Source organism: Haemorhous mexicanus, chromosome 6 (assembly GCF_027477595.1).
Source record: "Haemorhous mexicanus isolate bHaeMex1 chromosome 6, bHaeMex1.pri, whole genome shotgun sequence".
NCBI lineage: Eukaryota > Metazoa > Chordata > Aves > Passeriformes > Fringillidae > Haemorhous > Haemorhous mexicanus.
Window position 1 is genome coordinate 17,223,623 of NC_082346.1, and position 22,145 is coordinate 17,245,767.

Here is a 22,145-nt window from a genome sequence, read left to right on the forward strand (position 1 = left end):
AGGGCCGGCCGGGCGCGCCCTGCGGCGCCGCTCCCTCCGCGGCTGCCGACGGAGACCGGGAAACTTTCGGAGAAAACCACTTCCTCGCCCGGCCCGGCCCGGCCCGGCTCGGCGGGGGGAGATGTCAGATGCCGGCAGGGAGAGAGGGAGGGGGGGAGGCGGGGAAGCCGCAGCCCCTCCGCCCGCTGCCAGACGGCCATTGAAGCCGCGGGCGAGGGGCCGGCGGGAGGAGGCGAGGAGCGGCGGCTCAGGGAGGTGACCTGCCCGGCTCTCGGCGGCCCCTGCCCCGCTCGCCCCCTCACTCCGCCCCGCGCAGGGCTTCCCCCGCGGCTCCGTCCCCCCGCCTCTCTTAGGGCGGGGCGCGGGGGAGGGCCGGGACGCCGGGCGTGCGGGGCTCAGCCCGGCCATGTCTCCGGGGGCGGCGGCGTCGGGCTGAGCGGCCGTGCGCGCAGCGGGGAGCGCTCTCCGCCACCATGAGGCGGCTGCCCCTGCCCTGCCTCCTGCTGCTGCCGCCGCTGCTGCTGCTGCTGCCGGCCGAGGTGAGACCGAGCTGCGGGAGGCGGGGGGCTGCCGCACCTGCCCCCGCCGCGGCGCCCGCGGCTCGGCGGGGCGCCGGCGGGGCAGGTGTGCGGCCGGGCTCGGGCTTTGTCCCGCGGCGGCTCCACCGGTGCCGCCCGCGGAGGGGAGGGCAGGGGAGGCTGGGGGCCGCGGTGTGGCCCGGCCGGGGCGTTGCTCACCTGGGGCGGGATCCCCGCGGCCTCCCCCTGCCCCCCGCCCGGCCGCAGCGTGGGCTGTGCTGGGGTTTAACCTGGCGGTGCAGCCGCGGGGCTCCTTTCGGGGCGTGAGGCTGCCCCGGTTGTTTTCCTGGGTAAAAGCTGCCCTGGGTACAACAGGCACAGCTCCCGTCTCCCCAGTGTTGTAGCCTGCCCTCCTCGTGTCGCTGCTGGTGAATTATGTTAATAGGGTATATGTGGTAAGGGGGTCTTTGCGCATTGCCCGTGCCGCTGGTGCACATCACCCCCTGGGTTACGGCTTTCGGGATCAGCGCGGAGTTTCCTCGGGAAAACGCTGCCGTGGTACGGAGCGAGCAGCCCTAGCGGTGCTGGGCAGCAGATCAGCAGGAGGCCTTGGCCAGCACGCTTGGCTTTGAGGCCCCGCTCTCTTCCCACGTGTGTTTCAGGGTGTTCTTCCAAGAACACCTTTCATTGATGTAAATCAGAATGGCATGCCAGGTGACCCACTCAGCATGCTGGCACAGACTCTCACACTTGCTTCCCTCAGCTGATGTGTTCTCGGTGTTTCCGTAGGAGTGCTTCATGGCCGCTGTGAACTCTGATGTTCTGGGGCTTGCTGAACTTTTGCTTCCAGATGCACCCCTTGTCCTCTCTGCCTCAGTGGTTTCTGCTACAGAAGTGTGAATGTGTGTTGATAGGCACCAAGGTGCTCAGTAATCTGTGGTGACAGATCTGCCTGAGAGCTGCTAAGCAGAACTGTACTGCTGCTTTACATTTTTGACTTTTTCCTTACCTTGTGTTGATGCCAGCTTGTGATTGCAGCCATTGGCTGCAATTGACTATTGTAAACCTTTGCTTCCTCATCTCATCTGTTTCAGTTTGGGGTTCCTTGCAGTGTTTTGTCATTTGATCTTTGTTGTCATACCAAGCCTAGCTTTAAAAATCTCTTCTGAATAAGAGCTGAAAATGAATTGAAGTATAAAGAGCTGAAACTGAATTAAAGTACACCAGCATTTTGGAAGACCTCAGAGGAGGCCTGGATTGTCCTTGGGTACAGCCTTGCAGGATCTGCCTGCCATGACCTCTGTTGTTTGCAGTTTTTCTTCTCAAGCTGTGTATGAAATCCTGTGGCTTGGTGATCTCTAATGTTCTCTTAAGTCAGGCTCTTAATTGGTGTCTAGTATGCTTCATAATAATACTAAAAGAAGTGGACCCGCTCCTCAATTACATGTAGTTAAATTTATACATTCATCATCTTTGGACACAGCTGTGGACCCTCAGCTAGGTCTTGTTAACCCTGATGTTATCAGAGGTCCCATCAACATGTCAAATCTGCAGATTTTGGTGTGGCTCATAATTTTAGGTGGGAACTCTGCAGCTCATAGTGTCACTACTGAAAATTTACCAGACAGCGTTCTCAATTTTGACTTAATTGTACCTGTGAATGTGAAAGCTGAGGCGAGGAAGTCTCAGTTTACTGGGACTCTCAGGCTTCTTAACTAGTGCTGATCAGCGCCTGGTGCAGTTCTGAACATTAAGAGCACTTGCTTGAACTGCAGACAGGTGGGGAGAAAAGTCTTTAAGGATTTTTTTCCTTAGAGGAATAGAATGTAAACCAGGTGCTTGCTGATAGTGTGATTCTGCAAATCACTCTCATTTGAAATGACTAAATTTCACTGTAGCCACTTATGTCAGGTAGGGTGGGATAACTCATATTTGAGAAGTCGTTATGTTTCTATAGGCTGTAAGGATGCAGAATAAAGCCTTGCTTGGAGACAATGCTTCCAGTGCAACAATCTTGTTGCCCATTCGAGTGCTGTTCACATGGTCTTGCCCTCTAAAAATGAGGATGTTCTCTAACAGGGCAGAGTTTTGCTCTTTGCATAGGCTCGGGCAGGTGTTAGAGTTGGCTGGTGTTGCTTGAGGTGTGGTGTGTGCTCAGATGCAGGGACATGGCCTGGCACTGCCTGGGGTGGCATGTAGCTGCTGTAGGAAGGTGACAGCAGCTGGCAGGACCGTCAGGCATGTGGCATGAGCTGGGCTTCATGTGCTGCCAGTAAGGACTATTGTCCCTTCTCTGCAGTCTCTAGCCAGCCCCTGAGTGAGAAGGCTGGGGTGGAAGTGGCTTTTGGCTGGCTCTGGCCTCTCAGATGACTGTGGGGTCGGAGAGGGGACAGCGCTGCACACTGACACCATTGTGGGCCCAGCCACATGCAGGGACTGGGAAGCAGCCCCCGAGCTGTGGAATGGCTGTGTCATGGCAGCTCCTCAGTGGTGTGATGGGCACATGATATTTCTGTGGTGCCTTTTACTCAAGCATAAACATCTTGCTTATTTTTCAGGATTACAACATAGTGGGCAAGGTTGGAGTTGTTAAAAAACAAACCTTGCTCTCTGTTTCTTATTGAGAGTGATCACATCAGTGATATGATAAAAAACATCTACTACTAAAAGAGCAACAGACAGTGGTTTTGGGCTTGTTTTGGTGTTGAGAATTACAAGTGTCTTTTATGTGGACCTAGTAGCTTGTTGTTACATCTTATTCCATGCACAGAACAACTGATACTGTGAGAGTCGATTATATAGGATTATGACTTAATTACCGGTCTCAATTTTCAAGTGAGGAGTTTAAATGAAGAACCATCTTATCTCAAATGTGGGCTTGCCATGTGTGTATGTTGCATGACAGATAATTTCTGCTATATATTGGTCATTATTAATCATCCTTGTTGAGTCTTCTCCTGCATAGTACACTAAATTTAAATTTTATTTTGTGAAATTATTCTGGGTTATCTTCAGCAGATGCAAGAAGTTAGTAGTAATTCCCATTTAACTTTGTGACTGGTCTACATACATCTAATTTAGAGGCTTACAAAAGAATAAAGATAGAGCAATGTGAGGTTCCCTTGCTGCTTCTGTACATGCACTTCTGGGGTAAACCCTTTAATGGCCACTATTAAAAACACAGGTATGAGCATTGCTGATCTGGAGACCTGAGCAGGCCTGACCTTGGGTAGCACAGACCAGAAGGGGAAGCTGGAGCTGTGAACAGAGTTTGCTTGTGGCTGAGGAGCGTAGAAATAAACTTTTCATCTGCCAGGCCAGGTTATTTTTGTATGATGATTGCTTTAATTTCTGTTTACAACAGCAACACAGGTTAATTTCCTGAGCTTCTTTATGTTCCTTACAAAGCCCCACAACACAAGCACCTTCTGCAAGGCTCAATGGAGGCTTTGTCTTCAGCATGGAATGGATGTGCTTCCTTAGAGGCATAGGCTGGCTGCACATTGCAGCACACTCACATGGTTTCCAGTACTTTGAGTCTCCAGCCAGCAACACACAACAAAATATCTTCTTCTGCATATTTGAGATCAGAATTGAGGCTCACAGTGGAAATGTTGTCTGTGCAAACAGCCACGCTATTATTAGTACTTCCTCAATTATGGAGCTACATGCAAGTCTTTGTTGAGAATTTTTCATGGCATGTAATTTTTAATGGTTGGAGTTTCTAAATATGAGTGAAATTGCTGCTGTTTTAAAATCTTTGGTTGTTCACTGTGCAGGGCATAACCTATATAATTTTAATTTATGTATTTCCTTCTTTCTACTAGAGTTCCAGTGTATCATAGAGGGAGCATTTTGACAGTGCTGGTGAGTGGTTGGGTACTTGGTGCAAAGCCTACCTATGACATTTACTTGCCTGCCTGAAAGATTCTCGGTATGAGCAAAGGCAAGAGACACTACTAAACCAGTTGGTGGGTGCACATCTGGTTGTTAGCCTGATGCTTTTAGTTTGACTCCAAAATTTGAATGCAAATTGTACCTTGAACCTCGTGAAAGGTTGCTGGAAGTGTAGGAGGAGCTTGAATTTTCTCCAGCAGAGAGGGCCAACTGCTATGTAGGGATGGTTGAGTGAAAGAACTTTGCCTTTAATGAAGCTATCAGTAGGAAATTCATTTTCAGCAGGAGATGACTGTGTAGGGCAGGAAGACTTCAACAGGGAGAGGGGGGAAGAAAATGAAGTGTAGGTAAACATGTGCTAATATGAAGTGTTAGAAAGCAAAGAGTGTGGGGGAAGAGTGATCAGGCATCACAGGAAGAGAAGAACAAAACAGATGCACTGCTCTGGAAGGCTGCACCAAGGCTCTTCTCTAAGTGCTTTCCAGCTGTTCCCAAATGTATCTACACATAAACAGGCCTCCTGGGGCTATTAATCCAAAATTCCAGGAGAAAATCCAAGATTAAATGGGAAAAGTATTTCTGTAATCCAACAAAGAATGGACATGTAAATGTGGTCCAACCAGAGTTGAATCAATACATTCATGGCCTCATTTAGTTATCTTCTGTGGCCTTCATGGGCTTTCAGTGGAAAAGGCAGGGAAATATGTGTCCATATCTTTCCATGAATATTGTTGGTATTTGGCACATCACTGAAAGTACTTATTTTCCTACCATCATCAGGGAATTGGAAGAACCCCTTGATATCAGAAACCAAGCAGTCCACCCATCACTCTTTTCCTTCTGTGCTCTCTGTAAAGATACCACAGGCCATTTAGGAAACTGTGCTTTTGACTGTGTCTCAGAATTGAAGAAATTGCACCTATAAAGAAAAAGAAATGGCAGCTCTAAAGGAGAGGAAGAAGGATGTTGGTGTTTGCAGTGGTGCCAGACCTGTGGGGTCTGTACCTGACCTTGGCTTTACATGGTGCTTCAAACCCAGCTGGTATGAGTGGGGAAGAGGACTAAGGCTGTGTTTAACATGAGTATGGCTTTGGGGAGGAAAAGAGAACCCTGTTAGGATCACCTTCAGTCTCTCCTAGCCAGTGCCTGGAAGTCTTTTTCTCTCCAGTGCTGTCCATCTTCTTGTTTCCTGTTCTTCTTGTACCTCCTGTTTGTTTGGTGCGCTTCTGATTTTTCTCATTCTTCTGTACAGTTTTAGCCAAACTGAACAAGAAAAAGAAATACCTAGTGTGTCATTGGGAAGTTCCTATTGCGTGCAAAGGTTTTGTTATGTTCTGCATGTGGGCTTTTGCTTTAGGATTGAGAATGTGGGTATTTTCTTTAAATGCTGGGTTAGGTGTTTTGTTTATTCGAAGGGCCTAATGGTTTTTTGGTTGATTGGTTTGGCTTTGTGGTGTGCAGGAGAATGATGTCCACATACTGTAGTACTTGTTTTTGTGTTCTGTGCACCAAATGAGCCAGGGCTTGAATATGAGGAATAATTTGTGTGAACTTCAGCCCCATTTTCCTCATTGAAGGTAAAAAAATTTTGCTTCTGAGACTGTAAAATCACCAAGTGAAGACTTGACCATCAGGTGCAGAGCTTTATTGCAAATTACAGCCTGTCTCTTGGGGCCTGGTAAGCAGATGCAGTCTCTGAGCACTTCTGAGCCCCAAAGCGCTGTAGCCCTCTCTCCCATCATAGCCCAGGTGAGTGGCTGGGGGCTTTCCCTTGTTAGGCTGTTAGATTGGTATCTACAACACAGCTGGCTCTGTGATTACCTGCATTCTCAGAGTAATTCCTTACTTCCTTTTGCCACTATTTTGGTAAAGGTGGTTTTTTTTTTTTTTTTTTTTTAATCTACCAGCTTGCAAGCAGTTGGGCCGAACCTAGCCTGCACAGGAGTGCTCCCCAAAGAGGGTTATTTGTGCAGACCAGCTTTGTGGAAACGCAGCCTGTCCTTGGTCATTGAAGGTTGTAGATTGGCATGGCTTTAAATACTTATTTAAAAGCTTCTGCTAGTTCAGCAGGATTTTTTTTTTTTAATGGAGTGTGTCAAAATGAATAATTCATGGATGTCTTGGCAGGTGGGTGGTAAGATAGGGAGCTCTGCATGCCTGTAAGAGGACTCCTGGTCCAGTTCATGATGTTACACATCTCGCTCTGCTTGCTGATGGTTTGCCTCTGCAATGGTAGATGGTTCTGGAGAATGTTTTTGCACAGGAATGCTGGTGCCTTTTGTTTCTGCATTCCCCATCGTGGTGGAGCTTAGGCAGAGCTTTCTGTCGCTATTTCCTCTTGTGCACTTGGATTCTAGTAAATTAGAGCACTTTTAATAAGCTTCCTTGCTTATTTTCTTATATGCACGTATGAGCAGCTCACTGCTGGCAAGTCTGTTTCTACATACCTGGTTCTGAGTCCTCACTTCCAAATTCTATTTTCTACCAGCTCTGTTTCTCAAAGGAGAGAGCCATGCAGAGGATGCCAGCCAGAGGACTGGTTTGTGAGTGCCACATGGACTCATGAGACAGGAGGATGCTGCAAAGGATGGGGCAGGAGAGCTTAGCTTTGGGGCAGGCCAGCCTATATAAGCAGCAAAGCATGGGACCATCCATGGTATTACAGGCTGGGAAAGCTTCCTGCTACCTCCCTGTAGCAGTTGTTGTGCCTGCAGGATCAACAGCCCGTGTAGATAAGTGGAAGTTGCTTCTTTCTGTTGCCTTTCCTTCCCAGGGTTTCCTCATGTGCAGAGTAGCTCAGACAACTGATTTCCAGACTATCCCCTTGAAACTTTCAACTTATTTTTCCTGAAGGTCTCATGATACAGAAGGGGAATATGGTGAGACTTCATTTTAGTTGCCTTCATCTGTCTGCATCAGTTTAAGGACAGGTGAATTGATAGTTTCATCTGAATTCACAGTAAGAGAGGTCCCATCTTTGTCTTTATTTGTCAAAACCTGCTCTGCTGCCTAACTTTGTGCAAGGTGGCCTCAGTGCTTTGAAGTGTAAAGAGCAGAGTGGATGCTGGAGTGGAAATAGATGAGGCTTCCACCACCAGGGACATCTGGGTTGGAAAGACAACCAGTTTCGTGTGCTAGCAGGGATTTGGGGTAAGTGAGCTCTCTGAGACCAAGATGTGGTTTTGGCTGACAAAGGGAAGGGCTTCCACTGTTTCCCTCTGGGATGCAGGTGAAAGAAATGCACATAAGCAGAAAGTAGCAGTGTGGAGCCATCAAAAGAGATGGACTCAACCTTGCTGGTGGTTTTAGTACAATATGAGATGTGCCATGGTTTCACTGTACTTTTTAAATAGTAAATGTGACTTTTTTATGAAACACCATGTGAGGAAAAGATTGGGTGCCTGTGGCTGGCATCAAATTTACATATGTAAAATTGTATTGTGTTAATAAGAGAGTTTAAGGTTTTCTTCCTTTTGTGATCATGATCTTTGATTCTGCAGGAATTTTTACATGCTTCAAAGTGCTTATAAATCAAGGGGGAAATAAAATGCACAACAATAAATTGGTAGGGTCCTTTTGGATCATCAAATTCTGTTTTCTTTATTTGCTTTTCTCTAGTGAAGGCAGATATGGGAATTCTAATGTCTTGTCACTGCACGTTTTATAATTGCCCATTTATAATCAAGTTTGGAATTGAGTCCATGACTTTCCTGCTACATTAATTATATTTTTTAAATTCTAGTAGTCTTTCCATCTGCTTGCAGGGTCAGCTGTTTCTTCCAATACTTGGCCTGAAGTTTAGTACCAATGAAAATGTCTTCTTTGTGGTCAGTTCTGATGTGATTTTTTTTTTTTTTTTTGCTAAGTAGGCTGTGCCTGGTTAACTGAGGTCTATGATGGTTTCACCTTCTATGGATTTATACTTTTCTATTTTATAGAGAGGAAATATGGGAATTGTAACCACAGTTTCCTTCCCACAGTTGTTGTAAGCGTCTATCTTCAACAACAACAAAAAAGAAGTTCTTTCTTAGGGGAAGTTCGTTGTCTTTGGTTCAGTTTGCATGACTTTCAGGGTAATTCACCTCTAATTCTGTGCAGCTGGGCACCAGGGAGAAATGAGCAGCCCAACTTTCAGGTCAGGATCTGGCCTTTTTATCTGGCACACTGGGCATGTCACAGACACAGGCCTGGTGTTTCTAAACTGAGTTTCTGTAGATTTTGTATTAGACAGCTGAGGAAAGGAGACTGACATACTCTTACATCAGGTAAAGGAGTGGCATTAATATTTGCAAGATAAAAGTTGCTTGTTGGTATTTTTTTGAAATTCAGTATCTCTGCTGTTCAAAATCCTATTTCTGAGATGAAAGGAAAAAATAAATTTTTGTGAAAGTTTCTTTTGCATTTATTTTCAAATGAGTGATAGACTAGCCAGTTATTCTAATTAATTTGTACTAATTTTAAGACTTCTTACAACCAACTAAAAAACCCCTTGCTTTATTAGTACTATTAAATTGTTCATTTGAGTGATAAATTAAATGCATCGCCATATCCATTTAAAAATAATTTGAACTATCCCTAGGCACGTGCTAAGCACTGGTAGATATTGGTATTGTGAATGTGCTAAATGAAACCCGATTTTAAGACAATAATTATGTGAAAGGACAAGGCTGTAAGATCTGGAAGTAGATCTGTTGGGCCTTTGTTCTGTAATCTCCATAACAATGCAGGTAATTGTATGTATATGACAAATCTCAACAATACACTCCTTTCTCCCTATTAAAAGAGAGAAAACTTGCCTTTGTCTGTAACTATTAAGGACTTGCATTTGGACATGTTAAAATTTCAGTGAGGTAGTTCCAGAGGGGAAAGAAGCCTAGCCAGTTAACAGAAGGGGGGAAAAAAAAGTTACGTGTTGAATCCCTTTGGAGACAGGCCTTTTTTCCAGTTTAACAGTTACAGATGAAATGTTGTTACAAAGTGTTTAGATGTTTCTTCAGAAGACATGACTTTATGGCCAAGTCCTCCTGCCCCATGTTCGGGCATTTTTGTCTCTCTCTTCAATGATTTTTCATAATTGTGGAAGGGTAGTTTATCTAAAATATAAATGTCTTATCGTATTTATATGTGGATTTAAGGCTACATAATGAAAGTGTAATTGCTTCTGAGCTTTTATTGTGTGTGCTCAATTCCTCTGTGACATTCTTGTTTCTGATGTCTGCTCTGCACTTGTAGTAAAATAGCCACATTAAAGAAGCTAACAATCAGCTCTCTATATTCATGAATTTGAAGGCCTGAAATTCTTGGAAAAAAAGAGGTGCATCCTTAATTAACTCTATAATGTGCTTTAAAAAACCACCAAACCCCCAAACTAAAAAAGTCTTCTACCAAGCTTTTTGATGATTAAAAGATATAATTAGTTTATTGTACTCTGAATTAGGCTAAGGATCTCTTTCTTTCTGGTCTTCAATATTTTGGGATGTCCTGCTGCTGCTGAGAGTGCATGTGCTGAGCTTTAGCCAGCAGCAAATATTTGCAGGTGGATGCAGTATCTGGAGCAGCCTTAGGCGATACTCATTTCCCAGTCCTACAAGACAGATCTGTGGTATGTGGTTTAACTGGTATTTATTTAACTATTGTCTTCTGACTCAGTCTTCGTAATTTTACATGTATCTGTTCGACTGTTTCCTGGTTCAGTGTGTGAAGCACAGCACTGCAGGAGGAATGAGCAGAAGGTCAGAGCTGCTATTTAGTTGCTGCAGAGCATGCTTTTCCCTCTTCACTGATAATGGAGCCTAGTTCTCTTCGTGGTGGAATTGGTTTGGACTTCATCTAAGTGGTGCAAATAGTTCTCTTCTAAATTTCTGAAAGTTTGAGCAGCCCTACAAAAAAAAAAAAAAAAAAGTCCTTTTCACTCACTTGCACTGTTTTTGACTTGCAGGAAGGGATTGCTGTACATCCAGCAGTTATTAACTCATTAAGTTAATGAGTGGATGATTCACACAGAGCAGCCCCTGCTCCATCCTAGCAGAGCCACTGCCTGCTTGCAGTGCTCCTGCTGGACAGAAGGTCATTTCTGATGGCCTTCACTGTGCCCCACAGGTTATGCTGCATGCAGAATTCTGTGCAGTGCACTTATGGTTTGTAAGCAGTATGTGCAGTGATTTCTCCTATCCCTAAGTTTAGGGCTATCCACAACGCCTGGCACAGCTGCTAAGAAGAGCAGTACGTTGTAATGCCAGCTCTGCAAAAAACCTGTTGCTGCAGATTGAGTCTCCTGCAGTCTTGTTTCTGCAAATTGCCTACTTTAGTTGCATTTTCTGTCTTGTACATGATTTTTTTTAATTGAAAAAGGGCAAGATGAAAAAGCAAACAGCCATCTCATATATGGGCATTTATTCAATCATTGCTGCATGTGGTATTTGTCATTGTTGTCTCCAGATTTCATCAAAATTAATTCTGTGAATGTTAATCTGAGTTTTGCAGTGAGAACTGGTCAGCTGAACATTCTGTCTCCTCCTGTAGAAATGTGTGGAAAAGATGGGAGATAAGATAGTGCCAGACTTCAGTTTCCGTTCTGAACAAAGACCTCTTACACTTGCTTTCCTGAAGTCAGACATTTGCTGTTTCATGCTCCAGCATGGAACATAGCACTGATGAAATCCTGCTGGAGTTTTGAAGATAAAGCTAATGACTGAGAAGTTCTAGGACTTGCAGTAGGTTGTTGTGTCAAGATTTGTTTGAGGACTTGGGAGCTGCTCACCTGCCACCTTTCAAATATTTTTTGCACTTTCCTCCCCTTTCTTGCAGTGGTTGTGTTTTGTGACCTTGAGGTTGTAAATGCCATGGGACATTGTAGTTGTACATGGCTACTACTAAGGAATCTTGTGGGTATGGGAACTCTGGCAATGGCTTCAAAAAAGGAATCTTCCTCAGTCAGCAGGTGCATATAGGAAATCAGCATAGTGCCCCACCTCACCTGTCTCCACCAGGATTCACTTCTGTTCACAAACTGCATCAAAAATGAGAGCTGCAAGGGGAAAAAAGCTTCCTTTATGCTTCCTGTATTTTGTAAATACAGGGTTCCTTTTTGGTCATGAATGGGTTATAAATCAGACAAAAGTGGGGTTGTGGGGTCTTGTCTCTTTCTTCTCTAAGTGAATTGGCTAATTCTTGGTGGGTCTGCAGATAGGAAAGGCATTCCTTACATCAGGCACAGATGGGGAAAGGGTTCTTGTGTGGTGAGATAGACATTTACCTCTAGACACAGGGCAGCCTGTGGTAAACCACTCGAGTGCTTGGGAAAAGGGAGCAGGAGTGTGAGTGAGGCTGCACAAAACCTTGGCAGGCATTTAGTGGGACAGTGAATATCACCCTGGATACGCGTCATGGAGCAAGTCCCAGTTCTTAGGACTCTACTCATAGCAAGTGGTTCAGCAAGAGGCATTGGGATGCTAGGGAACTTCTGAAGGGATGACACATGAATGTGCAGATCCTGCTAAAGGTAACAGCCATTATATTGAAAAGGTGCAAAAATCAGTATGCTGGTAAAATATCTGTGTTGTAAAAGGCTTCCATCAGGCTGTTCTAGCCCCAGGCAGTGTGTATTGTACAGAACTGAAACAAATCCTTTTGTTGCCTTTGCACAGCAAGTACTGCTTTTTTTTTCTGACCAACAAAACCCACAGTTTGTTTCTGGATGTCCTGTAGGGCCGTGACTGGTCTTGTGAGCAGTCTGTGGTTTGTATGTATTGGTGGTGTTTGGAAGACTTGGAGACCTTCCTGTCCCTGCTTTAATGCAGCAAAGAGAGCTAAACAAGAACTGCGGGTGGGTGCAGCTGAGGGGGACAAGTGTATGAGAGGCTACTTGAGCCCGGAGTGTAAGCACTCCTCCATCATGTCCATCTCTGTGGAAGGAGAAGCAAAGTTTCTGAAGAAAAGGAAGTAGGCTGCTGGGGGAGGATGAGTAAACAGAGTGTATATGAGGAGCAAGATTGCTGCAGCCTACGTAAGCCAGCAGCGTGCCTCAGCTGTTGAAGCTGTGCCCAACTATGTGCTGTTTTATTACACAGAGCTGGACCGTATTCCCTCTGACATGAAACTGACCAGTCCACCTCCTTCTTCTTAATTAGATCCTCTTGGGATGAGACATCCCTTCCTGAAATGAGAGGGAGGCCAAATTCACATGGACCCGCCACCCCCAGACCTCTGCACACTTGACAGCTGTGATAGCATGGCACTATCCCCTCTAATTTGGATTCTGGTTAAAAGTGATGGAAGGCATTTCTGGACAGCTAGTGTTGAACCTGCAGGCTCTCTCTACATGAGATCACCAGCTCTGTGCTGATTGCAAAGAGGTGTGATGATGATCAGTGTCTGCTGATGGTCAACCCATGATGATCTGAGAGCTTAAGAGGAGTGAGCCTGTCTGCTCCATCTGCTTCACTATACAATAGTAAAGTCTCCAGTCTGTGGTGACCATCATTGAGTAGAAGATGTGACTGGTGTTACTGTTTGCATGTGTATACATACATACATACATATATATACATAAATATATATACACACACAGACACTTTGGGGTATTGCTCAAAGCTCCCTAGCTGGGAGTGGGGCTACCTTGCTTCTTTTGAAAATGCATGGGAAGGCAGTCTCTGTTCTGAAGTGCCCAAATGTGTGTTATTGTGTGTTATTTTAAGCATGTATGTGTGTAAACACACAGTCTGAATTTAGGGATCATTTCTGTGACTGCATAATCCATCTCTGAAAACCTAGGGAGTGTTGGAGTTAAAGCTGCCCATTTGACTTTAATCTGCCCCTTTCCAAAGGATGGAGGCAGAGCCACACTCTTCTGCTCCCATGCTTGGCTGTCTTTGCTCAGTGCCTGCCCCCTCATGAGAAGGTGCTGCTGGAGAAACTTCAGCTTGCCTGGATATATTTTGGGATGCAGGTAGATGGTGTCCCAGTGCGGCTCCCCATACAGAGCCTTACTAAGAGGTGTGTTTACCCTCCTTGATTTTTTGATTAGCTTTCAAAAAGTGAGAGCATTTTTTCCTCCCAGTACTCCAGTTCTGCTAAGGCTCCAATAGGCAAAAAGTCAATTAAGACTTTTTATTTTGGTATTCTAAGTATTTTTGAAATATGTAAGCTTTTCATAGCTACAGCAAGGGCAATTTTAGTGAAGGGAGCACTAAAGGGGTCAGGGAAAGTCCATTTCTTGCCAGACCATAAAAAATGGTCTTTGGGGTATTTAGCATTGGCACAGCAATCTGTTTCCCCCCTTTCTCAGTATTTTGAAGCATTTTGGTTGCAACATTTCATAATTAAGCAAATATATATAGGCAGATACTGGCACATAGTCCTAAAACTTTCCCTAGGCAGATGCTGGTATCTATTCCTGAAACTTTGCCTCCAAAGCACTTGGGGTAAGTTATGAAGAGGGATCTTCTGATAGGAGACCCTGGGTAATGTCACATGACACCCTGTGAATTGCCATTCAGATTTCTCATTTAACTAGTTGGCCTTGAAGCAGGCACCATTGCCTGCTTCCTTGTCATACAGAACAGCTCTTCCTCTTGCTCCTGTCTTGCTGCAGGTGTTCACCCCCAGCCAAGCTCTGTGGTGTGGGGTGCACAGTGTGTGAGAGCACCCTCAGTTAGAGACACTGGTGGTGATGCTCTGGTGAAATCTCCAAGCACACCTGAGATGGGCAGCCTTGACAGAGCTGTGGCACAGCCCAGTGTTACAGCCTTTCCTGAACTCTCCCTTCTCTGGGCCAGGTAATCCTGGTGTAACCTAAAGTGGGTGAAAGCTCCACCCATTCTCAGTTTTCTTAGTGCAAGTATGGATGGTCTTTCTCACAGCATTTCTCATACTTGTTTCTAAATCAAGTATATCCCATTTTCTTAAGTCTTCTCTGTATATACATAATTGCAATTTGTAATTTTGATTGAAAACCCATCCTTAATGGCCTGTCTTTTACATGTTTCCCTATAACATATTATTTTAGAAACATAGCTATTTTCATATTTTAGCATTTTTATCAATATGAAACTTCAGAACATGATTTCTCTATTAAAAAGTCTACTGCTAAAGTTCAGCCCTGTTCTTTCCAACATTTTATCTCCCCCTTTCCTTTTCTGCCCACATCTCAAGTCAAATTTTAGGTCTGTAGGTGGAATAGTTTTACTAATGAGGGAGAAACAGATAGTTACAAGTAGTGATGATGGAGAGGAATAAGTGCCTCTATTAGTGTGGTGACAAAGTGTTTTTTGCAGGATTCAGACTGCAGTTGCACATGGTCTATGGTGCAGCTTCCACCCCAATTTTCTTTCATGCTTATATTCAATTTTTGCATAGACACATCACAGAATAGTTTGGGTTCATTTGTATTTATTTAGCTTGTTGAGGAGGAGGAGGGTGATGTTTTAACTGAAAGAAAAATTCCTGTGAACCATATGCCTCAGTTTTCTCTCAGCTCTAATTAAATTTTTTTCCTCCCTGCTTCCCCTTTGTGTGCATAAATGAGAACTTACGTGGGAGATCCCCATCACTGTTATTGTGTCACAGTCCAGTTTTATGATCTTGTAGTTCCTTCTGTGTTGATCAGATTTTGTAATAACAAAGATTGGGATTACAGACATGTTTTTTATGTGGAAAGAGTTTATGGAAGTTTAAATATTGCTACTGTGGGTCCTTTGGTCAGTATTTCATCGTGATGATGAAAATCAGTGTGTTGAGCCCCTGGGAAAACTTCTGTTCTTAAATGTGGAGAAAAAGGCATGAGGGTCTGAAGTAACAGTGAAGTGAAGGCACACAGCTTGGACTTTCTGAATTTCAGTGCTGCTAAGTCATTGCAAGGGGACCCTACTCTTTTTTTGCTTTCACAAAAAAGTAATTTTAATACTAGTCAGTTTTTGAGTAACCAGAAGATAATAGGATACTCTAAGTAGTATTAGCCATTTCAATATAGATGTGTGTCTACATATAAATATATCTATATGTGACTGTGTATGTCCACAGTATATATTTGTAAGTGTAGAACAGAAAAAAATAAGTGAGCCTTTAGTGAGAAATAATTTATTTTGTTATCTGGTTTTGCTTGTTTATTATCAAGTATTGTTTGAAATAGGCTAAAGGAAAAGGAACTGTGTGTTGAGATAAGCAGTAGGAGAATTAAAAAAAAGACATGTACTTGGTTTAAATGATGTCCAGACTTACTGTGATATATTCCAGACACAGTATTTTCCTTTTTTGCTAAGATTATAAACAGTTGATTTTTATTGAATCTACAAAATAAAGAAGAACAACAGTATTAAATATATTAACTGTTCCTGAAATGTGCATTGGAGTGCTTTGTTTTACTCCTCCTTTGTGTTTCAAAGAGGAACCTTGCTGCATCGGGTTTTAACTTCTACAACTGATTAAGGAACCATTAGCTTGACAAATAATCGTGTGATGAATGGCAAGGGGGAAAATGGTGAATCAAATAGTGAAGTACTTGAATGGGTTCACCTTAGGCACTTAAAAGGAATTGCCAGGATTGTTTCAGTGACTCTTCTGTTTCTGTTTGATCGATTTTGGGCAGGATGTCTTTTACACAGGCATTTTGTGTGACCATGTCTCTATAAAAAAGTCAAGGAAAAATCAAGGGTTTCTTCCAGCCCCAGCATCCCTGGTGTTGGTGTCTGGTAAGAAGAGTCAGGCAGCTGGTGGGGACATTGTAGTGGTGTGTATTTGCCAGTGTGTGTTTGATGTGGGTGCCTGAGCTCAGCAGACCCTTGCTGGGCTGATGGGTATCCAGTCCAGATCCTCTTCTGGTGTGAAGTGGTGGCAAATACATCTGAGCTGGGAATGGAAAGATGGGGTGAGTTCCCTGGGGTTCAGCAGGAGCACTGAAGGTTTGCCTTGCCAAAGCAGAACGTGCATGCTTGCTTTCCACCCATCCCATCTTGAGGGGGATTTGGATTTCTTTAATGCCCAGGCTTGTGCTTGCTTGGCTCCTTATGCCTGCAGCTCGTTATGTCTTGGTTTAACCAGGTGTTGTGTGCCTTTGGACTCCAGGAGCCTGTTCTCTACAGCTTTTGGCCACGTATCTTTGTCTGTTTTGTAACCTGGATGACAGTACTATGAACTTCCCATTGCAAGAAGTCATTTCTGGAGAAAAGAGGGAATTAAAACACATGTGATAGATTTTGTACTTGCTATCGAGAATGTATTTCCCTATGAAAATAGAATCAATGGAAATTTAAGTTCACAGACTGCTATGACATGGTAGAAAATTACTTATGTGTACTGATAGAGCACTACGAGGTTGGTTGCAATGTTTGAATGTCTCCAGATACATAAATAATGTCATATTGTCATATAATGGTCTAGGCATATGTTGCCTTCAAACAGAAAAAATACATAATACTGTTTGTTTAAAAATCTCTCTTTTCAAAAGGCATGTGCCAAGAAGCAGTGTGCTGGGGAATAAGTTCAGTTATAACCAGAAGGCTTTTTTTTTATTAGCAGAATTGTTTGTGAATGAGCAATGGAGATAGTGACCTACAGGGTTTATAAAATGTGGGAATCTGCCTGTCTAGCCAGCACTATAAATAAATAAGAAAGGCTTTTGAAAGATTTTTGTCAGTTCAATATACATTATTTTGTTTCAGCAAGTCTCCTTTGCTTCGCCGGCTGTGTTCTGTATATGGTGCTATTTATAATCTGGGGTGGGGGAAGAGTCTCTGGGAGTGGGTGATTCACAGACAAAATAGGGCCATAAACAATGTTAACACTGTGGCATAATCTGATAAAATCAGAAACTTGGACAAAGAGTGCAATGCTGTTCCTCACTAGGGCTGTTGTGTGGCAGCTTTTTCTCCCTTTCCGCTGACCTTCTCTGACTTGCCAGAAATGCCCTCTAGTTTTGTTTTCCTAAGAGCCCAACACTGAGCTGCTGAAGGTTAACCTGAGAGCAGTGCTCTGCCTCAGCCTTCTGCAGGGAGGCTTCGTGCCTGACCCATGTGAGGAGTGTGTGTCATCCCTGGTTTTCTGGGACGTGGCAGGGGAGTGTCCAAGGACTTTGGTAGCTCAGTGGTTGTCTCCTCTGCACCCTGGCCTGGCTGCAGAGAGCTTGTGTTCATGGCCAAAGGTGGATCAATGATTGTATCATGGGCTGGGAGTTATGGGTATGTGTTCTCTCACTCTGCTCCTTTTGTGGGCTCTGGCAGAGAAAATGGAGTGCTTAAGAAAATCTGGAGCTTGCCTAGGACTGTGCTGAGGAACAGAGGGCAGAGCAGACGAGAGCTGTGGGACCACACTGAGGTGGTATTTTGAGTGGGTGCCTTTACTATACAGGTAGAGATAGCTTAACTACCTCCAGGAATGTGTGCTTCCTTGTGCCAAATGGAGCACTGATTTCTTACTGGAAAGAGGGCAAAATAGAAGGATTGTGAAGAGCAAGGACGTAATCATTGGTGCTTCTCTAAGGCTCTTCTCTAAGTTGGAGGTGTTATTTGAGCTGAACTCTGAGGCACAGTGTACATTATATGCATGTACATTTCTTTGATGCTGTTACAGTCTGTTGAAAGGAAGTGATTTGTCAAACTTACCTAAGTGCTGCATTGCAGAGCCTGTCCTAAAATTCAGGGCTCATAATTGGACTTGTGTATCTCCAAAACCATGGTATGTCCAGCAAATCACAATTTAGGGAGTCACACAGGAGAGAAGTATGTGAAGACATGAAGAAAAAGAGTGTAGCACAGGAATTAAAGATGAAATTTTTCTGTGGTGGTGGATGGGGATCCCAAGGTACTTCCTGCTCAGGAGCCTGTTGGAACAAAATCAGAAATAAACTTCTGAGCATTCAAGCCACAAGAGAAATGAAAAGCACATAGAGTTAATTTTAAAAAGAGGAAAAGAAGCTAGCCCAGCCAAATAAAAATACACAGGCAAAAGTGTGTGCTCATCGTAGGCAGGAATATTCTATCTTTTGCTTTCTCCTACTATGGGAGGGGTCATTGTTTCTTTTTCTAGTAAAAGAATCCTTTTTTAAAATGTCTGTGGGAAAGAAGAATAGTCTGAATTGAGTCTTTGAGATGTTGTATTACAGAGAGTCACAGAAAATGTACTATGCAAATGACTATCTGCCTTATTAGATGCCTCAATAGAGTTCATTGTCTCAATATTGCTATTATTGGAGATGGATGGACACTACGTGATTTTACCATCAAGCTGAAAAAGTTCAGTGTTGCAGTCTCAATACGAGGGCAATAATAGTGCACTGACTTAAAGGAGAGAATTGAATTAAGGGGAGTGAAAGGTCCATTGCTCTGTCCATTTTAGTTTGTCTTTTGTAGACTGTGCATCGTTTTAGGGGTCACAACAGGGGGGTTTGTGCTTCATGGTCTTGGTTTTGTTCATCTTTCATTGCTAATAAAAAGAAAGCCCTTTTATGGGGAGGAATCCTCCAGCACCTGCTGTGACTTTTCTTGATTGCAGTTGTGGGAATGCTGGTGTTGTTGGATGGTGGTGGTGCTTTCTCAGGTGGGGGCTGACCTGTACCACCCTGGTGTCCTCATGGACGAGGAGCATCATCAACTCCTTTGTTCCCTGATGCCAGGAGCTCATTGCTGCATGGCTCTTGTCCTTAGCTGGCTTCTTACCTGTGTGACTGCTCACTGAGCCTCCCCTGAGCTGTCTCTGGAGCCTCACACACTCGCTAAGGCAAAATGTAAATCCCCAAAACTGCTGAAGCCAAAATCTCTCTGATGTCCAAGTCTGTGCATTGTCAGTCACCCTTAAGCCTACTTTTGAGGCCTTGCCAAGAATGTTTTCGTAGGTCAGGTGCTTGAAATGACAACTAACTGGTGTTTTGTGATGTGTATTTTTTTCTGGGCATCACTTGGTGTGCTGGATCTGGCTATGTTACAGTATGGGAATTTCCAGATAAAACTTTGGCTCCAGAAGTGTGTTTGGTGTCTCTGTGGCCCCATGGCAATAGTGGGGATCCATCACTGAGTGTGGAGCCATACTGCTGTTATCCATGGTACAATGCATCTCTTGGGTGATTTTGGTGGTTCTAAACCTATCATTTGCTTCATTTTTTTTCTTGGTGTGGAGGGAGAAACAACTGAGTTTGTGTCTCTCTTGTTATCTGGTTAATATGTGTGGAAGTTAATGAGTAGCTAAGAGCAGCACGGGGGAATTGTGTTGTAACACAGTAACCTCACTCAGTGTTTGCTTTCCTTCCTTGACTTTTCAGTTTTGGAGGGGATGAGGAAGGCCTATTACTCATTAAACAAAAACAGTTCTTTACAACCTGGAGCAAATACCCAAATGCCTCCTGTTAGTCCTTGAAAATAGCACCTGTCATGCAGTACTCTGTAATAGGTATTATAATAACCAGGGATTGCAATGCATACACACTGTGTGAGCCACATTTCCTGACAAATCTTTATGCAATAGAGCCTAAATTGCAGAATAAGGCATGCTCCACTTTTGTTGTGTCATTCACCTTGGGCTATGTGCTCTAGATTTCTGTATTTCAGTGTTGCTTATTAGTGTTTGGTAAACTTTACTTCCTTTTGGATATATGAATATATACTCTGTTCTTCTCCATTTCACTTTCCACTTCTGTTTTCCACACTGGTCTTGTGGGGTTAGTTTAATACAAGTGTGTATATAGGAGGAAGAAATGAAGGTTTTGGTGGCTGTTGTAACCCTTTATGTTTTTGGAAGTGTTGGATTCAGCTCAGAAAAATTACATCTTCTCGGGTTAAAAATGGCCACTTTGTGTGGTCTGCTGGGCATTCTTTTGAGGAAGCTTTAAACAGTAAATTACCCTAAATTCCTCTAGCACCTAATCCAGCAGATTTAGCCAAGTTGTAAAGCAGCAGCTCTTCTGCTTTTGTTTTTTTTTTGATGATGCCTTTCTACTGCTGTGACTCTGAACATGATGATTACTGAAAGTTTTTTAAAAAAACAAAACCAACCCCAAAATGCACACTCTTTCCTCCTGGAGCTTTGGCAACACTTTCACCAAGTCAGTGTTTTATTTGCTCTGTGTTTTTGGTCATGTTGCACGTGGCAGACACAAAACGGGGAAGGAAAAGGTACTGTAGGAAACAGTAAGATATGTCAGAAAACCCAGAAGCCTTTGTAGATTTCAAGAACTGTGCTTATCCCTTTTAAATATCTTCAACTGATTAAAACCAGGAGGAAAAAATATCTAATAAACAGTGCAGCTTTTTAACTAAAAACCTGGTAATGTTGAGCTCAGTGAATCGAGCTAACTTGTATTTTGCCGTTATCAATAGAGAGAATTTAAGGGAATGTTGGAAGACAGGTTGCAGTAGTACAATTTGTTTGGCATGTACAGCAACAGAAATTCTGCTTTTTTCCTGCTTCTCATCAGAAAAGCTCAGTGCGCAGGTAGTGCATTGTTTTGCACTGAGTTATCTGTCTAGTCTTTCAAAAAATATGTGGGATTTTGTGTTGCTTGAATATGTTCTGTAATTAGGCATAATAGTTTTTATTATATGCAAAAAGCACACCTTAATAGTGGTTCTTGCAGTTGTTTTGAACATCCTGGCTTTTATGCAGCTTCCCTTCTTCTTGTGTGACTTCCTTATATTTTTTTAACTCACTGTATTGAAATGATAAGAAAAATACTCTCATTATCTCAGTAAGGAAAGCATATTGCACATTTATGACTGGCTGGGTAGAGTTCAATTAGCATTTCATAAAATGGCACTCAAAGCTGTGAAGAGCTCCTGGGGTGTTATCTCTCCCACCCTCTTTTTCTGACTCTCTTGTACATCTCAGAAGGGCTTCAGCTGCTTGCTCTGTTCTTCCTCTGGGAGTTTATATCTTATATTCAGCATCACCCCCTGCCCGAGGGAAAATTCCTCCCCTTCTAAAGGAAGATGGAAGGTCTGGCTGTCAGTTGAAGTGAACCCTTGTGCCTTTTGGTTGTTGATGATGGGAAGTGGAGCTGCAGCCTGTGACCACTTAACTCTTCTGACATCTCACTTGCCTGTTCCCTTTCTATGCCAAAGGAAATGTTTTTTGTTTAGGTTTTTTTGGTGTGTATGTGTGCTGCTGGCTTTGTATTTCTGCATATGACTTAAATTTTCTCTTTTTGCAAGGTTGGAACTTTTTAATTCTTAACTTTGGTCCACTGGATTTTAGTAACTTTGAGTCTCCTTGCCAAAGAAGCAGAAGCTTGGAAATAACTTTGAAACAGGGAGGGGTAGATTACCTCACTTTGTCATTCCTACAGTTTGTACCTTCCACGTGCAGCACAAAAGGTGATTATCTGGCTGAAACTTTTCTGCACCATCAAGTATTTACATCAGGTGAATGCTGTAGATTTGTCTTTCAAAACATGTGTTTGTAGCAAATAGAATTAATGTTTTGCACTGGGGAAAGGGATAAATCCTTTGCAATTGCCAACTGCCTTAAAGACCCTCCTGTATTGCTGTGCTTGGGCTGGAAGGGCAATGGACAGGAGCTGGTTTTGCCAGATGAGAGCAGAGCTCTCAATAGAGTGGTGCCCTGGTTTCTGTTTCTGGGTGTTACTGAAGTGCAAATATATGTAATTTGCACAAACAGGCAAAATTATGGGTGCTGAATTTCCTCCTACTTTCTTCAAATTCTGCTATTTCAAGCTGCTGTATTTGTGTTCTCCACTAATATTGCACAGAGGAAAGAGAACATTTTATTTTAAAACAAGTATTTCATGTC

The 22,145-nt window shown here is 43.5% G+C and overlaps 1 protein-coding gene across 3 annotated transcripts in view; it reads left to right on the top strand.

The window, feature by feature from the left end:
- The first annotated feature begins 343 nt into the window (after positions 1-343).
- The window catches only part of PTPRJ (protein tyrosine phosphatase receptor type J), a 72,744-nt gene continuing 50,942 nt past the window's right edge, over positions 344-22,145 (top strand). Inside the window, exon 1 of one of the 3 annotated variants that reach the window (XM_059849009.1) lies at positions 344-539. In XM_059849009.1, the coding sequence (XP_059704992.1) occupies positions 474-539 (66 nt within the window). In that variant the 5' untranslated portion in view covers positions 344-473. The remainder of the gene's footprint in view (positions 540-22,145) is intronic. The other 2 variants (XM_059849007.1, XM_059849008.1) reach the window with 2 other exon arrangements.